This window comes from Strigops habroptila, chromosome 14 (assembly GCF_004027225.2).
Source record: "Strigops habroptila isolate Jane chromosome 14, bStrHab1.2.pri, whole genome shotgun sequence".
NCBI lineage: Eukaryota > Metazoa > Chordata > Aves > Psittaciformes > Psittacidae > Strigops > Strigops habroptila.
This window is the reverse complement of record NC_044290.2, coordinates 12,699,789-12,721,537: the sequence shown is the minus strand read 5'-3', so window position 1 is coordinate 12,721,537 and position 21,749 is coordinate 12,699,789. Positions and strand designations below refer to the sequence as shown.

The window sequence follows — 21,749 nt, the reverse complement described above, 5'->3', positions numbered from 1 at the left end:
TAAAAACCTTATTAGTGCTGGTACTGCTTCTTGTTTCTCACTAGTCCATCAGATAGACATAGATGGAACAGTAATATATATTTTGTAAAATCAAATACTACAGTTGCTTGTTTTGAGAAGACAAGGGCAGAAGTCAAGTCCTTCACATCTACCCTTCTATATGAAACTGGAGTTTCTTGTCAACTGATACTCACTTTCCATTCTCCTTTTCAGCTAGCTTCTCACAGGCCTCTCTACACCAGGCTGGTCTTAATCTTGAGACTGAAAAACACAGTGCCTGTTGGCCCTATAAACTTAATAAGCTCACAAACACATTGCTACTCTGAAATGATGGGCAGTATACCTTAAATCTGCAATATATCCTTAATAGGAAAAATAAGAAAGCTATTATTTTGTTTTCTATTCTACCATTTCCCTGAGGGGAAAGAAATAATGCCTCTCCTGCCAAAGACAATAGCTAAACCATGCAAGAACTAGTGACTTTAAACAGCACTACCAGACTGCTCAAGTAGTGAAGCTTTCCAATCCTGAGGTGCAGGTCAAGTAAAACCCAAAACATTTAAGGTAGACCAGTGATAAAAGAAGCAGGTGTTTTCCCCCTGCAATTAGTTATGTTAATGTCACTGAAGATCAGGCCCATTGCCAGCAACTCAGCTCAAAAGAAAGGGGAAAAAAAAAAAAGCCAAACCCCAAACAAATTCTGGAGCAGCTGCCTAAGAAATGGGGGTGGGTGAAGGAGGGTTAGAGAGCCTGCACGTTTAAAATATCAGAATGGGTTGTTTAGGCCTCCGGAAGGGAAGGCAATGGAAGATGATAGAGCGATCTCCCCGCTTCTCACGCCGGCTCTGCGGTTGCCTGGGCTCTTCTGCGCGCGGCCCCTACTTGCAGAGCCGCGGTTTCCGGAGGGGACGCCGCCGCAGCTGCACCGGGGAGCCGGCCGGAGCGAGATGGCGGTGGCACCGTCCGGCCGGCGCAGTGCCCTGCCAGGGCCCAGCGATCGCGCCCGCCTGCGGGCCTCAGGCGGCGGCTGCAAGCCCCGGTACGGCGGCGCGGGGCGGCAGCTGCCGCAACGCTGCGCGGGCGGGCGGGCGAGAGATGCCGAAGCTGCGTGGGGAGGCTTTCTGGAGGGAGACGCTGCGGAGCGCCCATTACGTGGTGGCGCCCATGGTGGACCAGAGCGAGCTGGCCTGGAGGCTGCTGAGCCGCCGCCACGGCGCCCAGCTCTGCTACACGCCGATGCTGCACGCCCAGGTCTTCCTCAGGGACGCCAACTACCGCCGCGAGAACCTCTACGACGAGGCCTGTCCTGAGGATCGTCCGCTCATCGTGCAGGTGAGTGCTGCCACCGGCGTCCGACCCGGCCGCCCGCTGCGCTCCCGGAGCGGCGGCGCCTGCCCTGTCAGCCCCAGCGCCGGAGCGGCGGCAGGCACTGCCAGGAAGGGCTCCCCGGGCTTCTCCTTGCGGTGTGCTCTTGGGTAACGCTACGAAAGCAAATCGGCATTGCTGAATGCACCCTTGTCATTCACCTCGTTTGTGTTAACAAATCCAGACGTTTTCCAAATGCTCATGAGTTCACGCCAGTAAGTGTTACCCAGATTCTTAAATGGTTATATGGGATGACAGAAATCTCATTTTCTTCCCTTAAATACTGCTGACAGTACTTAGCTCATGAAGGTAAGTGTGTTTTTCTGTTTATCCCTTGTATAGCAAAGGGGATTTGGTATCTTAACCACAGGGGTCTGGAGCACTACACTTCTCACAGGGTTTCAGCCCTGTACACCTCATCTTTAGACATAAAGCTGTAGCTGGTCTTCTAGAGCCAAGGGTTGTTCGAGATCCAATACCGTTCAGGGAGGATCACAGATTTTTGAGTAGTATTCTGAAACAATGAGCTCAGCACATAGCTGTAGAAAACGGGTGCAAGGAAAATAGGACACACTTTAAAGCTTGCGTTGCTTGTGCTTCTTGAGTACCTTGTGAGGTTCAGGTGTGTTCCTCCATTCCATCCCAAAGAAGGAGAGGGCTGCAGAGCTGAATGCAGGGAAAGACAGCAAGCATGAGCAGAGGAATGGCATGGTTTCCACATGTGGAACAGTTAAACGGATGAGGACTCTTCACCCTGGAAGAGAAGTGTCTCCCCTGACTGAGGGGAGAGATAAGAGAGTCTGTGAAAGTATGACTGGCTTAAAGATCAGTGGGAAATGAGTGTTAAATAAAGGTAGTGATAGTTACAATCTGTGAAAATCATTACTGTGGGATGTAATGGATGCTGAAAGATTACGTGAGTTTAGAAGGCAAATGAAGGAAAACTCTCTTGAGGGTCATTAGGTGCAGCAAACACCACTTCTGCTTCCAAAGAAGATGTTTGAAGATGTTTTCCAGTTTCTGCTGTTCCCTCGTCATCTGTTGTTGACCATTATCAGAGCAGGATGAGGTGGACCTTTGGTGTGTCTCAGTACAGCTTTGTATATTCTCCTTTTTCTGAGAGAGGTACTTTCTTTTGCCACAGAAAAATACAGGTGGCAGAGATCTAAATAGTCTTAGAAAGCTCTAAGTCTTTTGAACACAGATCTTCAGCTCAGTAAGCTGTGTGTTTTGGGAGAGCCCACCTGAAGAGAGCAGTTACTGTGAGCTTGCTGCCTTATCCTTCGTTGCACTGGTCACTATTGGACATAAGGCACAGAGCTAACTAGATTAATCTTCACTTGACCCAGTACAGCAATCCTTACCGAGTTCTGCAATATTTCTGGGCAGGTTTGGGGTTTGGTCACAGACTCTTGGAAACACATTAAGCAGAGGTATGTCTGAGCCCTGCCAGCCCTGTGGGTTGTGGGTTTTACTGTGTAAAAATCCTCACTGATGTGGCATGTTTGGAGGCTTTCCACTGTTTTAATCATCTCAGAGAAGGAAATGCCTTTTCTTGTTTTAGTTACATAATTTATGTAATGCTGTAGTGCTTTAGCAACATCTTCTGCTCACGTGTTTGAGTTTAAATCCATGTTATTTAAAGGTGTGATGGCATTGGTTTTTGTTAATAATAAATTTAAGAAAATCTGTTTAAAAGCATAAATGAGAATAATAGTCTGGCTGTGTCCTCTTCAACAAAGCAGCTTCAAATTAACCTATTTTTTCTTAATAAATTGATTTTTGCACCGTGTTTTACATGTAATATTAATTATATTTAAGACTGAGCATTTGACTATCAGCCCAGTGTGTCTATTTCACATTCCACACTAATGAGAATTCATTTGAGAGGCAGTGATACTTACTGGTATCTACAAAGTTTGAATTGTCTCAAGACCCAGAGACACCACAGGTAACTCTTTTCTTCTGCACTACCTTTATGTATTTAATGCTATAACTGTTTGTTCTACAGGGGATCTTAAGTGTTGTTCCATCTTTTTCTTGGATATTACATGTAAAATATTCTATAAGTATTTCTTTGCCTCTCGAATGCTCATCTTTCTCATTTTGTCATTTCCCCTGCGGAGAAGGGCTTGGGGGTGTTGATTGACGAGAAGCTTAACATGAGCCGGCAGTGTGCGCTTGCAGCCCAGAAAGCCAACCGTATCCTGGGCTGCATCAAAAGAAGCGTGACCAGCAGGTCGAAGGAGGTGATCCTGCCCCTCTACTCTGCTCTTGTGAGACCTCACTTGGAGTACTGCGTACAGTTCTGGTGTCCTCAACATAAAAAGGACATGGAGCTGTTGGAGCGAGTCCAGAGGAGGGCCACGAGGATGATAAGAGGGCTGGAGCACCTCCCGTATGAAGACAGGCTGAGAAAGTTGGGGCTGTTCAGCCTGGAGAAGAGAAGGCTGCGTGGAGACCTCATAGCAGCCTTCCAGTATCTGAAGGGGGTCTACAAGGATGCTGGGGAGGGACTCTTCCTTAGGGACTGTAGTGGTAGGACAAGGGGTAATGGGTTCAAACTTAAACAGGGGAAGTTTAGATTAGATATAAGGAGGAAGTTCTTTACAGTGAGGGTGGTGAGGCACTGGAATGGGTTGCCCAGGGAGGTTGTGGATGCTCCATCCCTGGCAGTGTTCAAGGCCAGGTTGGACAGAGCCTTGGACCACGTGGCTTAGTGCGAGGTGTCCCTACCCATGGCAGCGGGGTTGGAACTAGATGATCTTAAGGTCCTTTCCAACCCTTACTATTCTATGATTCTATGATCTTTATCAGGTGATCTTTATCACAGTTTTTGTCTGTGGTGGGTTTTTTTTTTTAGAAATGGTGTTTGCTGTTGTTAACTGTGCATATTATGCCTGCTTTCTGTAGCAAGTAGATTGATTCATAACGATCTCATAATGTGTTGTCAGTACAAGAAAGCTATTGCCTGATTATTCGACTTTCTTTTGTCTTTCTCAGTTCTGTGCCAATGACCCTGAAGTGTTTGTCCAAGCAGCGCTGTTGGCTCAGGATTATTGTGATGCCATAGACCTAAATTTGGGTTGCCCCCAAATGATTGCAAAGAGAGGTATGTGCAAATCTGAACCCTGCATAAATAAAGAAATGGTGTGTTTCAAATGTGAACGTTGCTAGTAAAACATGAAGAGGACCAAATGAAACCAGTTTTGCAAGACTGCATTTAAAATTATGTTATGCAGGCACAGAGAGTCTCCTGTTTCCTTGATAATTGCACAGAGTTTATTCACATTAGCGTATAAAAGGATAACACCTACTGGATCTCTAAAAGATATTGCAAAGATAGCGATGTTTGGAAACCAGAACCAGTGTTTGAAAATTTTGGGTAAGTTAGGATGTTGAGAAGAGATTTGTCCAGTAACTGCTCATTCCTCTTCTAAAATGTCTTTCAGAGACTAATAGGAAGCAATCAGTGGCATATAGAGCAAATAGATCTTTCAATCTGATCAGGTTTTATCCTGAGGGAAATTTTTATACACCTGGTATAAACCCCTGAAAGTTGGACTTTGAGCTGCCGGTGTCAACACACCAGCCTGAGGGAGTAGCAGTGGAAGTAGGGTGTGGGGATTCATTGTTTGTCCTGTAAATCTAGGGTGGCATGGGGAACAGAATGACTCAACTCTTCCAGTTTGGGCAGGACAGAGCAACTCTGTTTCCAGAGGCATATGAGTGTCTGGATCTTTGTGTGTGAATATTTGTGAATCTTGCTCTTCTCTACAAGTCTGTCGTGTTATTTTATTATAGGTCACTACGGAGCCTTTCTGCAAGAGGAATGGGATCTTCTTCAGAGAATGAGTAAGTGTTTAAAGAGGCCTCACTTCAGAGAGACTTCACTTTGAGAGGGAATGGGATAAACTCATTACGGAGAGGAGGTTTATGGATTTGGGGGAAAGGAAGTGCAGCATGTTTGTTTGGGGAGGGTTGTGTTTATGTTTTGTTTGGTTGGTTTGTTGGTTTTGTGGCTTTTTTTAAATTTTTTCTTACTGTACTCCAGTGGCACCTTCAAAATACTTGGTAGTATCCCACTACAAATTTATTCTAGATCTGCTAAAAGACTTCAGTACCTGAAACACTTTAGGTGAAAGTTAGTCAATGAAGCCCCAGTCTAATGATGGCTTAATGTCTCTCCAGCTCTAGAAACTAGAGTTGGAAATTCTTTATAAACTTTTTCTAGAGTCTAGAAGCTCTTCCCTGTGAGGGTGCTGAGGCGCTGGCACAGGGTGCCCAGAGAAGCTGTGGCTGCCCCATCCCTGGCAGTGTTCAAGGCCAAGTTGGACGGGGCTTGGAGCAACCTGCTCTAGTGGAAGGTGTCCCTGCCCTTGGCAGGGGGTTGGAAGTAGATGATCTTTAAGGTCCCTTCCAACCCCATCCAAGTCTGTGGTTCTATGAAATAGCAGAACTCCCAGTGCCTTACTTTTCCACTTTGAAGTTCTCGGGAGCCAGGAGTGTTTCTGCTTGAAGCCACAGCTGCCCTTTTCTGATCAACTCAGCATACCTTTCTGTCTGCACCATGGCAAGCTGTACTTCTCTTCTAATTTGTGTAGGTTGTTTTCAGACTACTGGTAGCAGTTGTGAACAGTATTGTATTTTATTTTTTTCTTAATACATTCAGAATTGATTTAAAAAGCAAGGTTTTGGTCATTAAGTATAGCTGAGAATGTGCCTTCACCCCACTTCAGAGCAAGTGTCTGAGTTCCATGAAGTTAGAGTCTTACTGCTGTTTGCATTCCCTGTGGTCCAGGGAATCTTGAATGGTGTTTGGCACAGTGACTGCTGAGACCCTGGAAGGCTAGACAGTGCTTTTCTGCCCAGCATGTAATGTGGTTGTTAGGGCACCTTTCTTAGAAGTGAAAGATGCAAATCAGAACAGCCTCAAGGTGAGAAGAGAACCCAGGTCATCCAGTCAGGTGAGAATCCAGGCTGTCTAATAAGAGAGTTGTCGTATTAAACTATTGTGTAAAAGGTGGTCAGTTTCCTCTTCCTCCTTCTCCCCCATCCTTTTCTAATATATATAATATAAGTACTCTTTTCTGCTTGCGCCTGTATACACCTTAATTGTTCCTTTGAAAGGGTGATAGGAAGGATATCAATATAGCTCCTAGGATTTGAGTTAGAACACAGCAGGTGGCTACACTGTACATCCAAGCTCTGGAAGTAAAGAGAATTTCAAACATGCCATTGCTCAGTGTTTTCCTGTTGGCTGTCTTTGTTAGCAATCTTTTTAGTAGTTTTCCAATTCCATGCACTGTGTAAACACTATGGGAGTTTAAAATGTTGTTCTAGATTTCACCCTAATTCTGTAACCTACATTTACTACTAAACTGGGTCCACAGTTATCAAACTCAGTTGATAATCCTCTGTTGGCCACGGACAAGACTCTACTTGGCATGACTGTTTGTGTGAAGATTTGGGAAGAAGCAAAGCTTCTCTTATAGGAAAGGTGGACAAGAGAGTATTAATGTTGTTGGCAGAGTAGGAGGAGTACAATAGCCTGTGACAATGGTAAACCTGTGTCAATGATGAAGATTTGAGGGGATGGTCCTTGAAAGTGAAGGTTTGATGTGGTAGAAGCATTAGGATTGTTAAATGTTGACTATTTTGTGCCTTCTTGTTAGAATGCAGATTTTGTGCTTCATGTTTTACTATTACTTGATTAACCTGTGCAATAAGGATTGCAGAGGACACTGCTGATTGTTTAAGCTGTGAGAACTGCCTAGCATTAAGCACTTTTCAGGCTTTTTCCATATCACACCTAGTATCTTGAGGATCTTGAGGAGAGTAGGCACTTTTCATAGCATTGTGCAGCCCACTTACCTGTCTTTTCAATCTTTCCCAGTTTTACTGGCTAATGAGAAGCTCTCTGTTCCCATCACATGCAAAATCCGCGTTTTCCCAGAAATTGACAAGACAGTGAAGTATGCACAGATGCTGGAGAAAGCTGGATGCCAGGTAAGGTGGCAGCTGCTCCCTGTACTCTTGCATTGGGCACGCATCTCTATGTAAAGCATTTGGTGACCAGATCTTGGTTTACGGTGGAGATGAATACGCTGCATCACTTTACAGACAGGAAAAATGGGATGCAGAGAGATTGTATATATTTGCAGTCATAGGCAGCAGGCCAATAGTGTGATACAAAAGACATCATGATTTCAGAGCCTGTAATTACTGCACAGGGTGGCATCCTTCACTGTGGCTGAGCATCTCAGTCTAACGTAGTGCTGCAGGAGGCAGTGTGAATGCATGAAATCCACAGGGCTATAATAAAAACCCCAGTATCAAAGATGACAACCACTAGTGAGGAAATAGGCAGCTTTCTAGGAGTTAACTCCAGTTAAATTGGAAGAGATGTTCTGTAGTTAGAGGCAGTACTGACAGTATTCAGACCTTCTGCTGAGGAGCAAGCCCGGTCAATATACCGCAAATTCCAAAGTAAATCGCAAATGGGAGCCAATACAATAGGAAATCTGTAGGTTCTCCCACGATACAATCTTGTCACACTGTGAAATAGCAAGCTGAAAGAAGCCCAAGACCATGCCATGGTAGGTGAGCTGCTGACACCTTTCTGTGATACCAGACTTGTTGCACTGTTGAAATAGCAGTGGGAATTCAGTGGTATCCATGAAGTGTATGGGGTGAAAGGAAATTTTTGTCAGTTGGTTTGTCCAGTGGTTCATGCACACGAGAAGTAAATGTAACTTTGTGTTCTAGCTGCTGACTGTGCACGGCCGTACTAAAGAACAGAAGGGACCGCTTGCTGGCGTGGCATCCTGGGAGCACATTCAGGCTGTCAGGTCAGTGAGCAGTGCTCATCTCGCTGGAATTCCGCTAACAGATGATGAAGGTAGATTTTAAGCGGACTGTGCAGTGGATTGAAGAGCAAACAAATTTGTGTGTGACAGGAGTAGAATTTCTGGGTTCACTCTAATTCTCAATTTTATGCATCTATTTTATTCACTGGTATAGAAAAGCTGTAAGCATTCCTGTATTTGCAAATGGAAACATCCAGTGTCTCGGTGATGTTGAAGAATGTATCCGTAAGACAGGAGTGCATGGTGTCATGAGTGCAGGTAAATAAAATGAATATTCACTCAGGTGAGAATGCAAACTATTTCTTACTCTCTTATCAGCCCCATACACATTTATTAAAAGCTTATGTCAGACTGACTTGGTGAACAGCTTTGATTGAAAGCTGAGTGGCCATTCTCTCTCCTCTTACACTGGGCCATCTCTTACCAGGACCAGGAATCACTTAAGATTTGTAAGAACTGTTATGTTGGACTTCTAGTACCATTGAGTGGACAGCTCAAATCTAATTACTTGACAAAGGCATATGGGACTCCTGTTGTCCTGGAATATTTTCATGACATCTGTTAATCAGTGGAACAGTTTTTGAATGGATCTTGCATTTTGAATGGATCATGCATCCGCTGATTAATATTCATGTAGATGGTTCATGTTGGGTTGGGACAAGAAAGAATTGGCATAGCTTCCTGCAGGAAGAGCTAGGACAGACATCAGGAAAAGCTTCCAATCACGTGCACAGTTAAATCAATGAAACATATTTTCTGGGAGGTTGTAGAATCTTATTCTTAGAAAATACAAAAGGCTTTTGAAGCTAATAGAGAAAAGCATAGTGAGAAGCAGTATCTGTAAACTTAGGCCAGACAAATGTTAATACAGACATGCTAAGACATCCGCTGTCCAAGTATTTAACAATTGCGCAACAAAAGCAGTGATTTTTCTATTTATCAATTTTTTTACTGTCTTTGTCTCAAGATCGGATGCCTTTCTGGAAAATGTACTTTAATTAGATATGAGCTGTTTGGCTCAATTAAGAATTGTATAGTGAAATGCAGTATCCTGAGATCGGACTAGAGTTTTATGTACCCCGTGTTCCTCTTTGAGTACATGGGTGATGTGTCTGTGACTGGCTGGTGGAATCACAACAGAGCTGATCAAGCTCCAGAGCCTAGTTTTTGTTTTCTGTTTCAATCCTGAAATGAAAGTTTGAGTATTTCTTTTCATTCCCTAGAAGGTAATCTCCATAACCCAGCTTTGTTTGAGGGCCGAAACCCATTGGTGTGGGAGATGGCTGAGGAGTATCTGGAGATAGTGCAGAAGTACCCTTGTCCATTGTCTTATGTTAGGGCTCATCTCTTCAAGCTCTGGCATCACACGTGAGTATCTCTTCATGTTTTCAGGGCGCATCCTGCTTAGCAAGTGTCTGGGTTTCTAGCCAAGGATTTGTTTGGCCAGAATTGGTATGCTGCAAGATTTTCTTTCCTGGACCTGGCTGGACAGAATGTGGTCTGAGGCCTTTACCCTTCACTGCATATCTGGAAAACAGGGCATGGGAAATGAACAAGTTACCACAAGATAATTAGGGTATGAGCTCACAGTACGTCAACTACTATATGGTAATTGCCCAGATGCACATATGCACTTTGTGGCAAACACGAGTTAACTAACTCCTTGTTCAGTGTGAGGCAAGTTGTCTTGCATTTATTGTGGAGTAAGGGCATGGGCATGGGCAGTTACTCAGGAGTAGCTGGTGCACTCTATATTCACGTTAGCTTATCTCAAAGTACCTTGGTTGTGTGCCAAGTATTTATTTGGAAAAGAGTAAGTGGGTATGTGTGGTTTTCTCTGGACTTACAAGAAAGAAGATAAGCTTCTACCAAAGGCAAGTGCAGCAAGAGAAATCTATTAAAAGCTTTTATATTTTCAGTTGATCTCAGTATAGAAATAATGAATAAAATGACTTGATGTTTGGGATTTGCCTCAGGCTTCAAGTTTACCAGCAACTGCGTGAAGAATTAGCAAAAGTGAAGACTCTAGAGGGCATTGTAGATGTCAACAGGGAGCTGAAACTACGATGCCAGGTACTAAGATGGGTCCTAATCTCCCAGAACAACACTGTCTGCACTTGGTGGGAACTTACTGTGTATGTCATACAGTTGATATCTGTTAGTCACTTCATTGAAACTTTGTGGCTTACCAACCTTGATGTTGGTAGTTTACTACAGCAGCCCCCTGAGTCTGAACAGTTTTGCATAGGATTTAAGAGTTACAAATCTGCTTCAATTAATCTCTTAGTAGAGGTTTTTTGCCTTTATTTAACTGTCAGTAACTGTCACTTTAAATTCCAATTTGTGGTTTCCTGGAGTTTGAAGTATTATTTAAGAATGTTGCCTGAGAACTCCAGGAAAACTGACTGTAACTCTATACTGCAGGAAGAAATAGCTAATCAGAAAGAAGGAGAAAAGCCAAAAGAAGGGTTGCCTTTCTTCCACTGGATCTGTCAGCCATACATCAGACCAGGGTAAGTTAGTTTAACATGCACAGGGACCCATAGGCCTTTCCCACCTGTCCTGTCAGTACAGGGCCACCCAACTCTTGTTTCAGGAGCTTATATTAATTTGAAAATAAATGAAGACTTTGGATTGGTTTTGTTCTCATTTCTTTTTTTCTGGGTTATTGCTTTGTTCATGAGGATGTTGCTCATTGTATGCATCTTCTCCTTCAGAGCCTCCTCAGATTTCTCTCTCTCTGGAACGTAAAAACCAGCAATTCCTCTGCAGTGCAGAAAGAGAACCTGATGTGCAACAAATACACTACCTGACAGTAGCGTGTATATATATATACGCTATATATACATATACACACACGTATATATATATAGTGTGTGTATATGTGTGTATATATATGCACGCTACCTGACAGTAGCGTATAACTTTATTGTTATATGTAACATGAATGTTGCTGATAACTGCCAGAGTAGCAAAGATGAGAACTAAATTGTATTCTATAAAGGATGCTTGTGTTGTATGGACGGACTTTTCAGATAACTTATTCCCTTTCTGTTCTGAAAATTGGGCTGAAGAGCATGTCAAGACAAATGTTTAAGTAAATACATAAGTAAAACCTAGGAATAGCAGGTGAACAGGTGCCTGACTAATTAAACTGGCCAGCTTTCATTGACTTTTCAACCAATACGTTTGACAATATGTGTCTGTTACTAATAGCCAATTATAACGAAAAAGTTCACTTCTTCTATTCCATTTCTGTGGGCAATAACACTTCTCTGTAATTTCGCCATAATAGAAAGGTTTAGAGTTTACCCAGATTTTGGTAAACCAGAACAGCATCTGGGGAACACCTGCTTGTTCACTACAGCCGATTTACGATGATATTCACTGTTTCAGGCCAAAGGAGAGATGCAAGGAGAATGGAGCCAGTGAAAAAGGTGTGCGAGGAAAACGTGCTTTGGAAGAGGAGGAAGATGGAAACGCTGAGCTTCTGTCAAAGAATAAACAAAAAAAGAAGTTAAGAAATCCAAATAAAAGCTTTGATCCATCTTTAAAACGTAAGTTCCATTTATTGGATTAATGCATGGAAAGATGCTGATACCACATTTGACATAAATTGCCACTGTTTATTTTCCTTGTTCATGTAGTTGTAGAAACTTCTTAAAGTAGGGAGGATTACTGGGAAATTTTGGTAGTAGGCAATGTGATTCAGATTATGTTCATTAGTAAAGAAAACAAGGATTAAAGAAGTAGGTCACTGATCCACTGTAATCAGCTTTTTAAGATCAAAATGCTTTTACAAGCCGAATTTTAGCTGTCACTAGTATTTGAAATTGCCTGTGCATCTCAAGCAGTTGTCCTCCTCTTTTGACTTGAGGATTAAAATTTTCCATGTTTGGACTTAGCTTAGAGGCACTTAAAAAGTCCTTGACCTTTGCAATGTTCTTTGAGGTACGGTATTTATATTTAAAAAAGTCTCCTCACTAGAGAAGTGCCAAGTTGATGCTGCTTTGTTTGGGTTGGTTTACTTTCTTCTACGTGAAAATACCATTGCTGAAATCAGATCTCTCTCTTTTTTTCTAGCCAAATACGCAAAATGTGATCAATGTGGAAACCCTAAGGTAAGTCAGTGCCAGTGGTCCATTAGAGCGTTTCTATTAAATGGAAATTAAATGACCATGGCTCAATGTCCAGAAGTAGAACAGTGATGAGTGGCATCCCACAGGGATCCATACTGGGACCAGTACTGTTTAATGTCTTCAACAGTGACACAGACTGTGGGATCGAGGGCACCCTCAGCAAGTTTGCAGATGACATGAAGCTGAGTGGTACGGTTGACACTCTCGAGAGAAGGGGTGCCCTCCAGAGGGACCTGGACAAAGTCAAGAACTGGCCCTATGTGAACAACAAGGCCAAGTACAAAGTCCTGCACCTGGGCTGGGGCAACCCCTCGTATCAATACAGGCTGGGGATGAGGGGCTTGAGAACAGCCCTGAGGAGAAGGACTTGGGAGTGATGGTGAATAAAAAGCTGGACATGAGCAGGCAATGTGCACTTGCAGCCCAGAAGGCCAATCATATCTTGGGCTGCATCCAGAGGAGCATGGCCAGCAGGTCAACGGAGGTGATTCTGCCCCTCTAATCTGCTCTAGCAAGCCCTCACCTGGAGTACTGCATCCAGCTCTGGAGTCCTCAGCACAGGAAAGACATGGACTTGTTGCAGCAAGTCTAGATGGGGGCTACAAAAGTGGTCAGAGGATTGGAGCACCTCTCCTATGAGGAAAGCCTGAGAGAGTTGGGGTTGTTCAGCCTGGAGAAGAGAAGACTTTGGGGAGACCTTATTGTCGGCTTTCAGTACTGAAAGGAGACTTACAGGAAAGGTGGTGACAGGCTTTTTAATAAGGCCTGTTACAATAGGACAAGAGGTCATGGTTTCACACTAAAAGAGGGCAGATTCGCACTAGGTATGTGGAAGTAATTTTTTACCATGAGAGTGGAGAAACACTGGCATGGGAGCACTGCCGAGAGAGGTGGTATATGGCCCATCCCAGGAAGGGTCAGGTTGGACAGGGCTGTGAGCAGCCTGGTCTCATGAGAGATGTCCCTGCTCACTGCAGGGTGGTTGGAATAAATGACTTTTAAAGGTCCCTTCCAACCCAAACTATTCTGTGATTCTGAATCCTGAGGTAGGTCCATGCCAGTGTTCAGTAATGCACACATACCAAGTCCTGCTGATATGTAGGGGAAAAAACAGTCAGTTCATACTTGGGCAAAAGCCTCTGAACTATTAACCATAACCAGAGGTTAAGGTGCTGCACAAAAACCGCTAACAATACGTAGGGTCTTTGGGATCATTTGTCTTCCTTTCCAAAAAAGTGCAATCTTACTGCTGAGAGTATTTATCACCAAGACAGTTGAGTGCATCAGATGAACTTCCCAAGATCTCCTGGAAACAAATCTACACACTTCCAGTAATTACACAGGTATATTCTACTGTGAAATTCAAAACAAGCCCCCTTTTATTAGGGTTAGTGGTGGGTGGTGGCCTTCTGCAAGGATTGAGAATTTGGTGTAGTTACTGGTGTACTAATACACATACTTTCAATGTCATGGCAGTATAGTCTGTAGCAAGTGCCATGCAGCAATCTCTTGGGTTTGGATCTATGCCCTTAATCAGAAGAATGAGCAGCTCATTTTTCTCAGCTCTGTTTTTTGCTAGCAGATTCACATCAACTTGCACCATTAGCAATGTTAAACAAATTGTTTTCCAGGTTGTGTATAGCATATATATATTTGAAACTTGAAATATTTTATATGTGAAAAGAGTTTGTTGGGGTCTTGTTTGGTTGAGTTTTTTGTTTATTTCCTCTTGGTGACCATAGCTGTTTCCTTGACAGGGAGATGTTGCTGAGCTGTATGAGCAGAGTGTATTTATTGCTGCTAATATACCTGTGCATGAAAGGTATATTAGCAAGCAGGGTGTAAACTGCGAGGAATAATTTTGTGTTTGAGCTGAAGAAGTAGCATTAAAGCATGTGGTGTTGCTCCCTTTTGTAACAGTTATAGCACCTTAAAAACATCAGCCAAGGGGCTCAATTTGGAGTTGCAGCTACAGGAGAAAGAGTATTTCTGGCTGTGTTCATTGCTGGGAGAACACTGAGCACTCAGCTGGCCTTCTTTCAAAGCCACCCTGGTTCATAGCTAATCCAGGTGACACTGCTTGGTGCGCCAACAGGACTGTCTGAAGCTGGGCTTAGTCTCATTTTTGTTTTGCTCTTACATCATTGTAATGGTGCAGACAGCCCTTGAAATCTTGTGACGGGGCCTGTTTTATTTCCCTCCCCGAGATCATGTGTGTCTGTGTCATGGAATTCGGGGAGAACAAAAAGTGTGAACCAAAGCACTGCAGCCACCCAGATTGGTATAGCCAAGTGTCAGCTTTCCAATACTCAACTGCTGCTGTCCCCTAAGGGTCATACATTATATTTTAATGTATACTCAGGTACATTTTAAGCTGCAAGTAGGGAAATAATTCCTGTGGTAACATTTACTTTAGGCATAGCTACCGATGGTAGCAAGCATGTCAGGCACCATGTTTCACAGCTACTTTTGGAGAGAACTACAAGCAGCTCACATGCAACAAATGTCACAGTGCTGTTCCAAAGCGCTTACGGCACGTACCTGCTTGTGTTGTGCAGCTCAGGCTGCCCAGCACATTAACGATGTTGCAGAAGTTGAATCTGGAATTTTTTTGTTTTTCTTGGTTTGGGGTTGGGTTTTTTTCTTGTTTTTGTTTTTGGTTTTTGTTCTCTAGGTACAGTTGATATCTGGGGCTCCCCCCATATAACATCAACTCTGTCATCTTCATTAGACTGAGGTGTGACTGCCTAATTCACAAGTTCATGGTATTTTTCCAAGGTCTGAATGGGCAGAGCTGTATCGTTGTTGCTTACCGTAGTAAACACTAATAATTTTATTTTGACTGATCCGAGCTTCTTTACCCCCCCACCCCACCCCAGGGCAATAAATGTGTGTTTAACATGTGCCGAGGCTGCTGTAAGAAAAGCGCATTCAAAGCGACAGCAGACTGCCCAGGTAAGTTCAGCTTCCTTCAAGTCACTGAGCAAATGTCTCATGTCCCATGTATGTTCATTGCTTGAAGCTTTGGGGGGGAGGAATGGGGGGAGAAGGGCTGGTGGTGTTAAAATCTACAGCCTTGGGGTGCATAGTTTCCAGACTATGAGAACCCATTCTTTGTAACTGTAAGGAATGAGCCGTTCTGTTTACCAGTGCAGTCATCTCGTTTCAGGTTTGTTTGTTTGTTTGTTTGTTTTTCCCCCATTCTTGCTTCTTCAGGTCATGGATTACTTTTTAAGACCAAACATGAAAAATCCCTTTCATGGCAGAGTAGTCGAAGAGTAATTCAAAACCCAGAGGTCAGTCGAAGAGGAGCTGTAGATGTGGGGGAGACTGCTGTACTGAAGGAGGCTGGTGACAGTGCAGTGTGAAGCTTTGAAAATGCCTAGTTAAAGAGCTCTGCTAGGCCTCTGCTTCCCTGGGCCAAGGAACATGCTGTCTCCAGCTCACCATCAGCTGTGCGAACTTGTTCCTCAGGTTTATTTTAAGTAAGTTCTTGAAAAGTTTTAAGTAAAAAGGTGCTTACTCAGGGAATTATCCTGCATTTGAAATAAAAAGGATACAATTAAATTTCTCATGCTGTGTTTTAAAGACTGAAAATGCTGCATTTTTGGGTGGGGGCAACCTATATAAGCTGCCATCACACTGCCTCTTGTATGTTCGTTAACCCTTCATCTGCTGTTTTTAATATTGGGGAATAAATTTCTTGTATTAGACCAGCCTTCTGGTGTGCTAAACAGTAATGTGCTAAAAACACTCAAAGACTTCTTCCCTAACAGAAAATGTGTCACATTTGTCTGAGCTTCTGCAGGCCACATTTTCAAATGCAAAAAGGAATCTAGCAGTACTTTGAAAATGTGAATTTAAAAGTACAAGATGCTGCTGTAACTACATTGTGTATTAACACTTATTAGTTTTCTACAGTATGATAAAGCTTAACTGTCTCCCATGAGCCAAAGGTTGGGGCAAAATGAAATCTCTATTTTAATAGAGAGGGTTGTCTGAAATGATGTGCTAAGTCAGAACCAAGTTCATGAACCTTTCCCTGCTCAAGGTCTCAAACTTAACTATATGATCATTCTTTCTCCTTCCAACCTTATAAATTCTGTGGGAAGTGTGTTAAAATCAGATGCAGGTCTATGCATGCAAGACCCTTATCTGGCTTTTACCCTTTTCCCCCATGGGCTTTGTGTGCCTCCTAGGCATTTGGCCTGTGCAGCCTTTACTGCATCCCATACAGTGTTTGGGATGCAGTAAAGAATGTCAGCAGCCAAAAATACCCAAACCAGCCCAAAAAACCCACAGCAATGGTACGCAGTTCTTTAATAGACTGAAGAAATGGAAATCAGGCCATCCCATGCTTAAGCTAGAATAACTAACTAAAGCTTAGTTCAGCTTTGAAAATTTACCTCCTTGTGGCCTGTTTGCTGAGTGCTGTTTCCATCACTGCATGCTTCAGCATATGCTGCAGTGTGAGCAGCTTTGCTTCAGAGGTGCTGGCACCGTCTCAGCACACTAAAAGGAGCAGGTCTGTTAATGCTGTCTTGTCACCTGTAGCCTACTGAAGGGGGCAAAGCAATGATGCATTGTGGAGCCTGTTAAACGTGCAGTCTGGCCATGCCTGGTCTGGCAAAGCTGGCATGTTATGAACAAGACCTGTCTAGCAGTAGTGCCTACAACTGTAAAATCAGCAGGTCTTAAACTACTGTTCCTCCAAGGGAAGTGGTGAAGAGAAGGAGGGGAGTGGAAAGGGTAGGAGAAAGAAAAAGGCATGGGGCAGGGGGGCACAATGACAATTATGTGCCTGGCCTGGTCCTGAGCAACTGTTCCTGCCCATCCCAAAAGGCTTGTCTGCAACTGAGAGCATCAGGCCGGGGAGGGGGTGTGGGGGGTAGCTGCCCACAAGTGAAACCTCTGCGTCACAGGGCCAGAGCACCAAGAGATGTGGTGCATGTTCATGAGCACTGCTAGGCTAAGTGTGCCTGGTTTAAGCCACTCAGTTTGCCTCCCTGGAGGCAGGTTTTAGTCATAATTGGTCATATTTTTTTAAAATTTATTCTAGGTTGGTTTGTAACAATTCCCCAACAGCTCCTGCAGCTCATACTGGCCAGTAACAAGAAATTATCTTGTGGTAGTAATGCATTCTGAGTGCATACTCTGTATTATCACTTTCTGGTCTACAGTTTGAGGGTTTGGCCGGGTGAGGGGGCCATTTGTGTTCTTATGTTCAACCTGTGCCACAGAACCTCCACAGGTTGGAGCTGACTTAGGTGTGTACCTTCCACCTTCAAAATAAAATAGGTCATTTAGCATCACCACTGGAGGTGATTGATAGAGCTGTTTTGAACACAACTGGAAGGACAGAAGCCAGGAGGGAGACTTTTATGGTTTCCTTCCTTGATGCTTCATCTGCCTGACACTTGTTTTCTAGAATCTCAACTGCAGAGATTTTTCCTCTGCCTGTCAGACTCTGTCAGATATTCCCCTTTGGAAGTTATGCTGCGTCTGAAAGGAAATGCACTGGAAAGCCAGCACCCAGAATACCAGGTTATTACTGAACAGTAATAAACCAAAACCCTAAAGTGCCTCCAAGGTCAGGAACCAAAAGCAGCATCAGGGCCCTGTGACCCCAGGGTGAGCCCTTCCCTGCCCCTGCAACAGAGGGGGCAAGCCTGGTATTTTTTAATGCCAGAAGCACTTGGAGGCCTCAGGAGCTGCAGCAAGGCCCCCACTGGGCTAAAAACCATTCTGACCGGGGGGGGATTGACTTCTCAACAACTTTTCCCTGCTTATGCACATGTGTATGTGTGTGTTCATGCATGCATGTGTACACCCCCACCTTGAGCCCTGCAAGCTCAGTTCCTGTTTCCTAACCTGCATTAGAAACTATGTTACAGTTTACAGCCATGAGTTCACACATGGACAGTGTGCTGAAAACTGAACTAGCAGTTCAGTACTGCCCTGAACTGCTAGTAGCTGTAGACTTGATCAATCCATGGAGAAACATTCTCATTCAAAACGTTAACAAGAAGAGAGCCCACAAGCAAGATTAACAGATCTCTAAACAGAGACCACATGTGAAGCAGAGGTCTTGGTCTACCCTTGTGCTCACTTGCATCTATGCTGTGTTCATACATGAAACATGCTGTTTCTTAAGGCACCTTCCCTATCACACAAGCATGTGCATCGTGATCTCTTTAGACATTTGTCTACACCTAGCTTGCTTTTATCTAGCTGTTCCCGTGCACCAAGTCCTCTAGAGGGCCCACAAGAGCGAAGAACTTCATACCCATTTTGGAGGCTGGATTTAAATGCTGCCTAACATTTAGTCATGGCTTCCTACAGATTATGACAATAAAAGTAGTTCAAACTCTCCTATTGAGTCTTCCCATTTCATTTGCTTGTTACTTGAACAAAATATTTTCCATTATGTTCTTGGAATACAGTTGGAAAATCTTCCAACTGTAATCAGCTCATTAACCAAGACTTTCAGCAGCCTTCATCATTTCTGACTACCCTTGTATTCAACTCAAGTTTAGCTTGCCTTGTGAATTGGAACTAGCACAGAAAGCAAGGGGGAGGGAAAGGTGTGGCAGGCATCAAAGAGCTCAGCGAGTAGTGTGGGAGAACCATGTTTAAAAGCGCTTCTCTGCCTTATTTAAAGATGGGAACTTGGAACCACGTCTCCCGCCTCTTGTGGAAATGTCCACTTCTTCCCTCGCACAGGCGCACGCTTTAAAGCTGTCAAGTATTCCAGGCTCCCTGGTCTGTTTGAAAAGCCCCTCATAATAAAATGCTAAATGTTCATTATTATGGAATTTCAAACTGCTTATCTGAACCCTTCCCATTTACAGCTTCCCCAAACCATCAGAAAGCTCACTCACTGCTCACTGTGCCAGAGAAGAGTTTACAGAGTCAGAAAAGAAATGAGAAACATCTGCTGTGCCGACACACCAGTGGACTGGTGCTCTGTGAGACATCCTTGACCACACAGTGGGATTTCAGAACACATCTCTCACAAGCAGTCTCGTCACAGAATCACCAGTGTGAAGAAAAGGATCCAACTGGCTTTAGGCTCCTAAATTCAGGAGGGTCCTGATACTTGAGAATCCCAATTGGACACATCTCTATACAGAATTAGTGTTTAAGACATATGCATCCCCAACCACTCTTCCAAGGTGTTTCTGAATAGGCAATGCAGACAGATGCACACTTATCTTGTGGGCTTCTGTCCCATGCTGTGGCAGAAGACTGCAGTGCTCCTCTCACAGGGCTGGAAACTGCTCAGGCAGGCACTGCAACATGGAACTTCGTTTGTGCATTAACTACATCACCACGCTAATGGAAAAAAGTTTCAACCTAAGCTTCCAACAGACATTCTAGAAGCTAATGAGGAGGTGAAGATGCGACTGAGGAGGTGAAGATGACCACTCTATCATTCCTTAATAAAAAAAGCTTGTGAATTAGGAGGCAGTATTACAACATAAGTAAAGCTGAGCCATTTACCATTCATGCTGGGCACATCTGCACCTACACTAACTAGGAATCACTTTCAGGCAATATACTCATTGCCCTGTTTATCTGTAATAAAAAAATTTCAGCCTGCCAAGTAAGCAAGATAATGTCCTATTTTGTCATTGTTTCACAGGCCTTCAAAAAGATAGACATTAGTTAACTTGAATGAGAATACGGGGAGGAATAGGCAGAGCTCTGCATGCAGAATGATGGTGAAAATGATCCTCAGTCTTTGGGTTTGAGGGAGATTGGATTCCTGTACCTAAATCCATTTTCAGAGGCACACAAAAAAGTAGTAGTCGTTCACCTGACAAAAAGGAAGGTAAATGCCTGTGTTGGCAAAGAGCTCGTGAGAGGAGACAGACAGGATTTGTAAAAAAAAAAAAAAAAAAAGGACGAAAAGCAGCACATCAGCCGCTGTGCTGGGCACTGGGAGACAAACCCCTGGATCTCAGCATGGATTTACAGGGTACAAACTTTATACACACAGAGACTTCACAGTTACATAAACTACAGGCACACGGAGTATAAGAGTCAAAGCCAAAGCCATAGCTGTAGAAGCACTAAAGAACTGAAACAGTGGTGTCTGTGAGATCAAGGGCAATGAGATTACCTGGCCTGGTCAACAGATTTTCAGGTCTTTCCACTTGAATTCTTATTTGAATTAGACCATTTTTTGCTAATGCAGCTACCCTTCAGTCTGTAGCTTTTCATAAGTCTACTGAAGCCTAAACTCAAATTATTTCTTTGCTGTCAAGAAACTCTTACTTGCATTATGAATTCACCAAACTTCTAACTACTCAATGTCATACATTTCTCCCAGAGGCTGGCATACCCTATTAGCCAGTTTCTGTTCCCTGTCTATTTAATTTAGCCTGATCAAGTTATCCGATGAGATAATCTAAAGCTAGGTTGGTCTATCAGACTTTATGAAACATTGAATGGAATTCAGAGCTCCATAGGAATACCAGCTGAAGTACAAAGCCCATAGTCAAAGCAGAGCATAATTCATGCCCTATTCCCCTACAGCATCAGAGATAAGCGTAAGTCAGTTCCATGCCAGTTTGGTGGGTTTCACCCTACTGCATATTCACAGTTGATGGACTACTGAAAAAATGAAATGCTGACTTGTGTTAGTCTCAGCTCTCATAAGGGGGTGGCACAAGAAACTGCTAAGAGCACTGTCCTGTGGAGCACACTCCTGCCCCACTGTCATCTGCTTCATAGACAAATGAAGGAGATGGCATAAGAACCTTGAATGGCCAAATTAAGTTGGCTGAGACTCTACTCTTAAAAAAAAATATGAAAAAAATTGAAAATCAGTGCTTGAGCAGCACTTCCTACCTGTGCCCGATGGGCCTTCGTCAGAGGCCAAAGTTCCCTCAGTTGTTTCTCTGAAGGTTTCTATTACATTGGATCAGAAATAACACGTTATTCAGTGGCAGTCTGGACAGCTGTCCACAGGATGGAACAATGCTGAAATTTCAACTAACTTGAAAGGCCATTACAGCAGAGTCCCAGAAACCAACATACAGATCATAATGCATGGCACCAGGCAAAGACAGAACAATCTTTCTCCCTCATCCACTGATGTCTTTCAGACAACAGCAGCTGACAGATGCTGCTGCCCTCAGCCACAGTCCGAGCAGAAATGTCATCTCCCCTCCTACAGACCTCCCTCTGCAAACCTTTAGCAACACTTTGCTGGACGAGCTCTGGCCAGAGCTCTGTTGTAATTACTAACTACTCCAACACAAATCTCATAATGGCAGTTTCTTTACCAAAAGAACCAGGTTCTTTCCAACTGGTTTTCCTTTATGCCTAGCTAAATCGGGCAAAGAAAGCAGGATTTACACTGTATGAG

At 43.6% G+C, this 21,749-nt stretch overlaps 1 protein-coding gene across 5 annotated transcripts; it reads left to right on the top strand.

Annotated features, from left to right (window-relative positions):
- The first annotated feature begins 941 nt into the window (after window positions 1-941).
- Window positions 942-20,270, top strand: DUS1L (dihydrouridine synthase 1 like). 5 transcript variants are annotated; one of them, XR_003994328.1, is made up of 14 exons: window positions 942-1,332; window positions 4,369-4,477; window positions 5,170-5,220; window positions 7,262-7,374; window positions 8,134-8,216; window positions 8,389-8,492; window positions 9,458-9,602; window positions 10,211-10,307; window positions 10,659-10,747; window positions 11,631-11,791; window positions 12,318-12,355; window positions 15,253-15,328; window positions 15,590-15,858; window positions 19,225-20,270. XR_003994328.1 is itself a non-coding variant. In XM_030506059.1 (13 exons), the coding sequence occupies exons 1-13, from the start codon at window positions 1,096-1,098 to the stop codon at window positions 15,739-15,741; spliced, it is 1,455 nt and encodes a 484-aa protein (XP_030361919.1). In that variant the 5' UTR covers window positions 942-1,095; the 3' UTR covers window positions 15,742-16,089. The 5 variants fall into 5 exon arrangements, 3 of the variants coding, with proteins under 3 accessions (XP_030361919.1, XP_030361920.1, XP_030361922.1); XR_003994329.1 differs by lacking the exon at window positions 19,225-20,270 and adding an exon at window positions 17,433-17,477; XM_030506059.1 differs by lacking the exon at window positions 19,225-20,270 and having other exon boundaries at window positions 15,590-16,089.
- Window positions 20,271-21,749: the final 1,479 nt, after the last annotated feature.

Bases quoted from the DNA above. Each gene is read 5' to 3' on its own strand.
- DUS1L (XM_030506059.1), top strand. From the start codon at position 1,096: ATGCCGAAGCTGCGTGGGGAGGCTTTCTGGAGGGAGACGCTGCGGAGC. The intron at 8,217-8,388 runs GTCAGTGAGCAG...TCACTGGTATAG, and splicing joins GAGCACATTCAGGCTGTCAG to AAAAGCTGTAAGCATTCCTG. The intron at 8,493-9,457 runs GTAAATAAAATG...TTCATTCCCTAG, and splicing joins GCATGGTGTCATGAGTGCAG to AAGGTAATCTCCATAACCCA.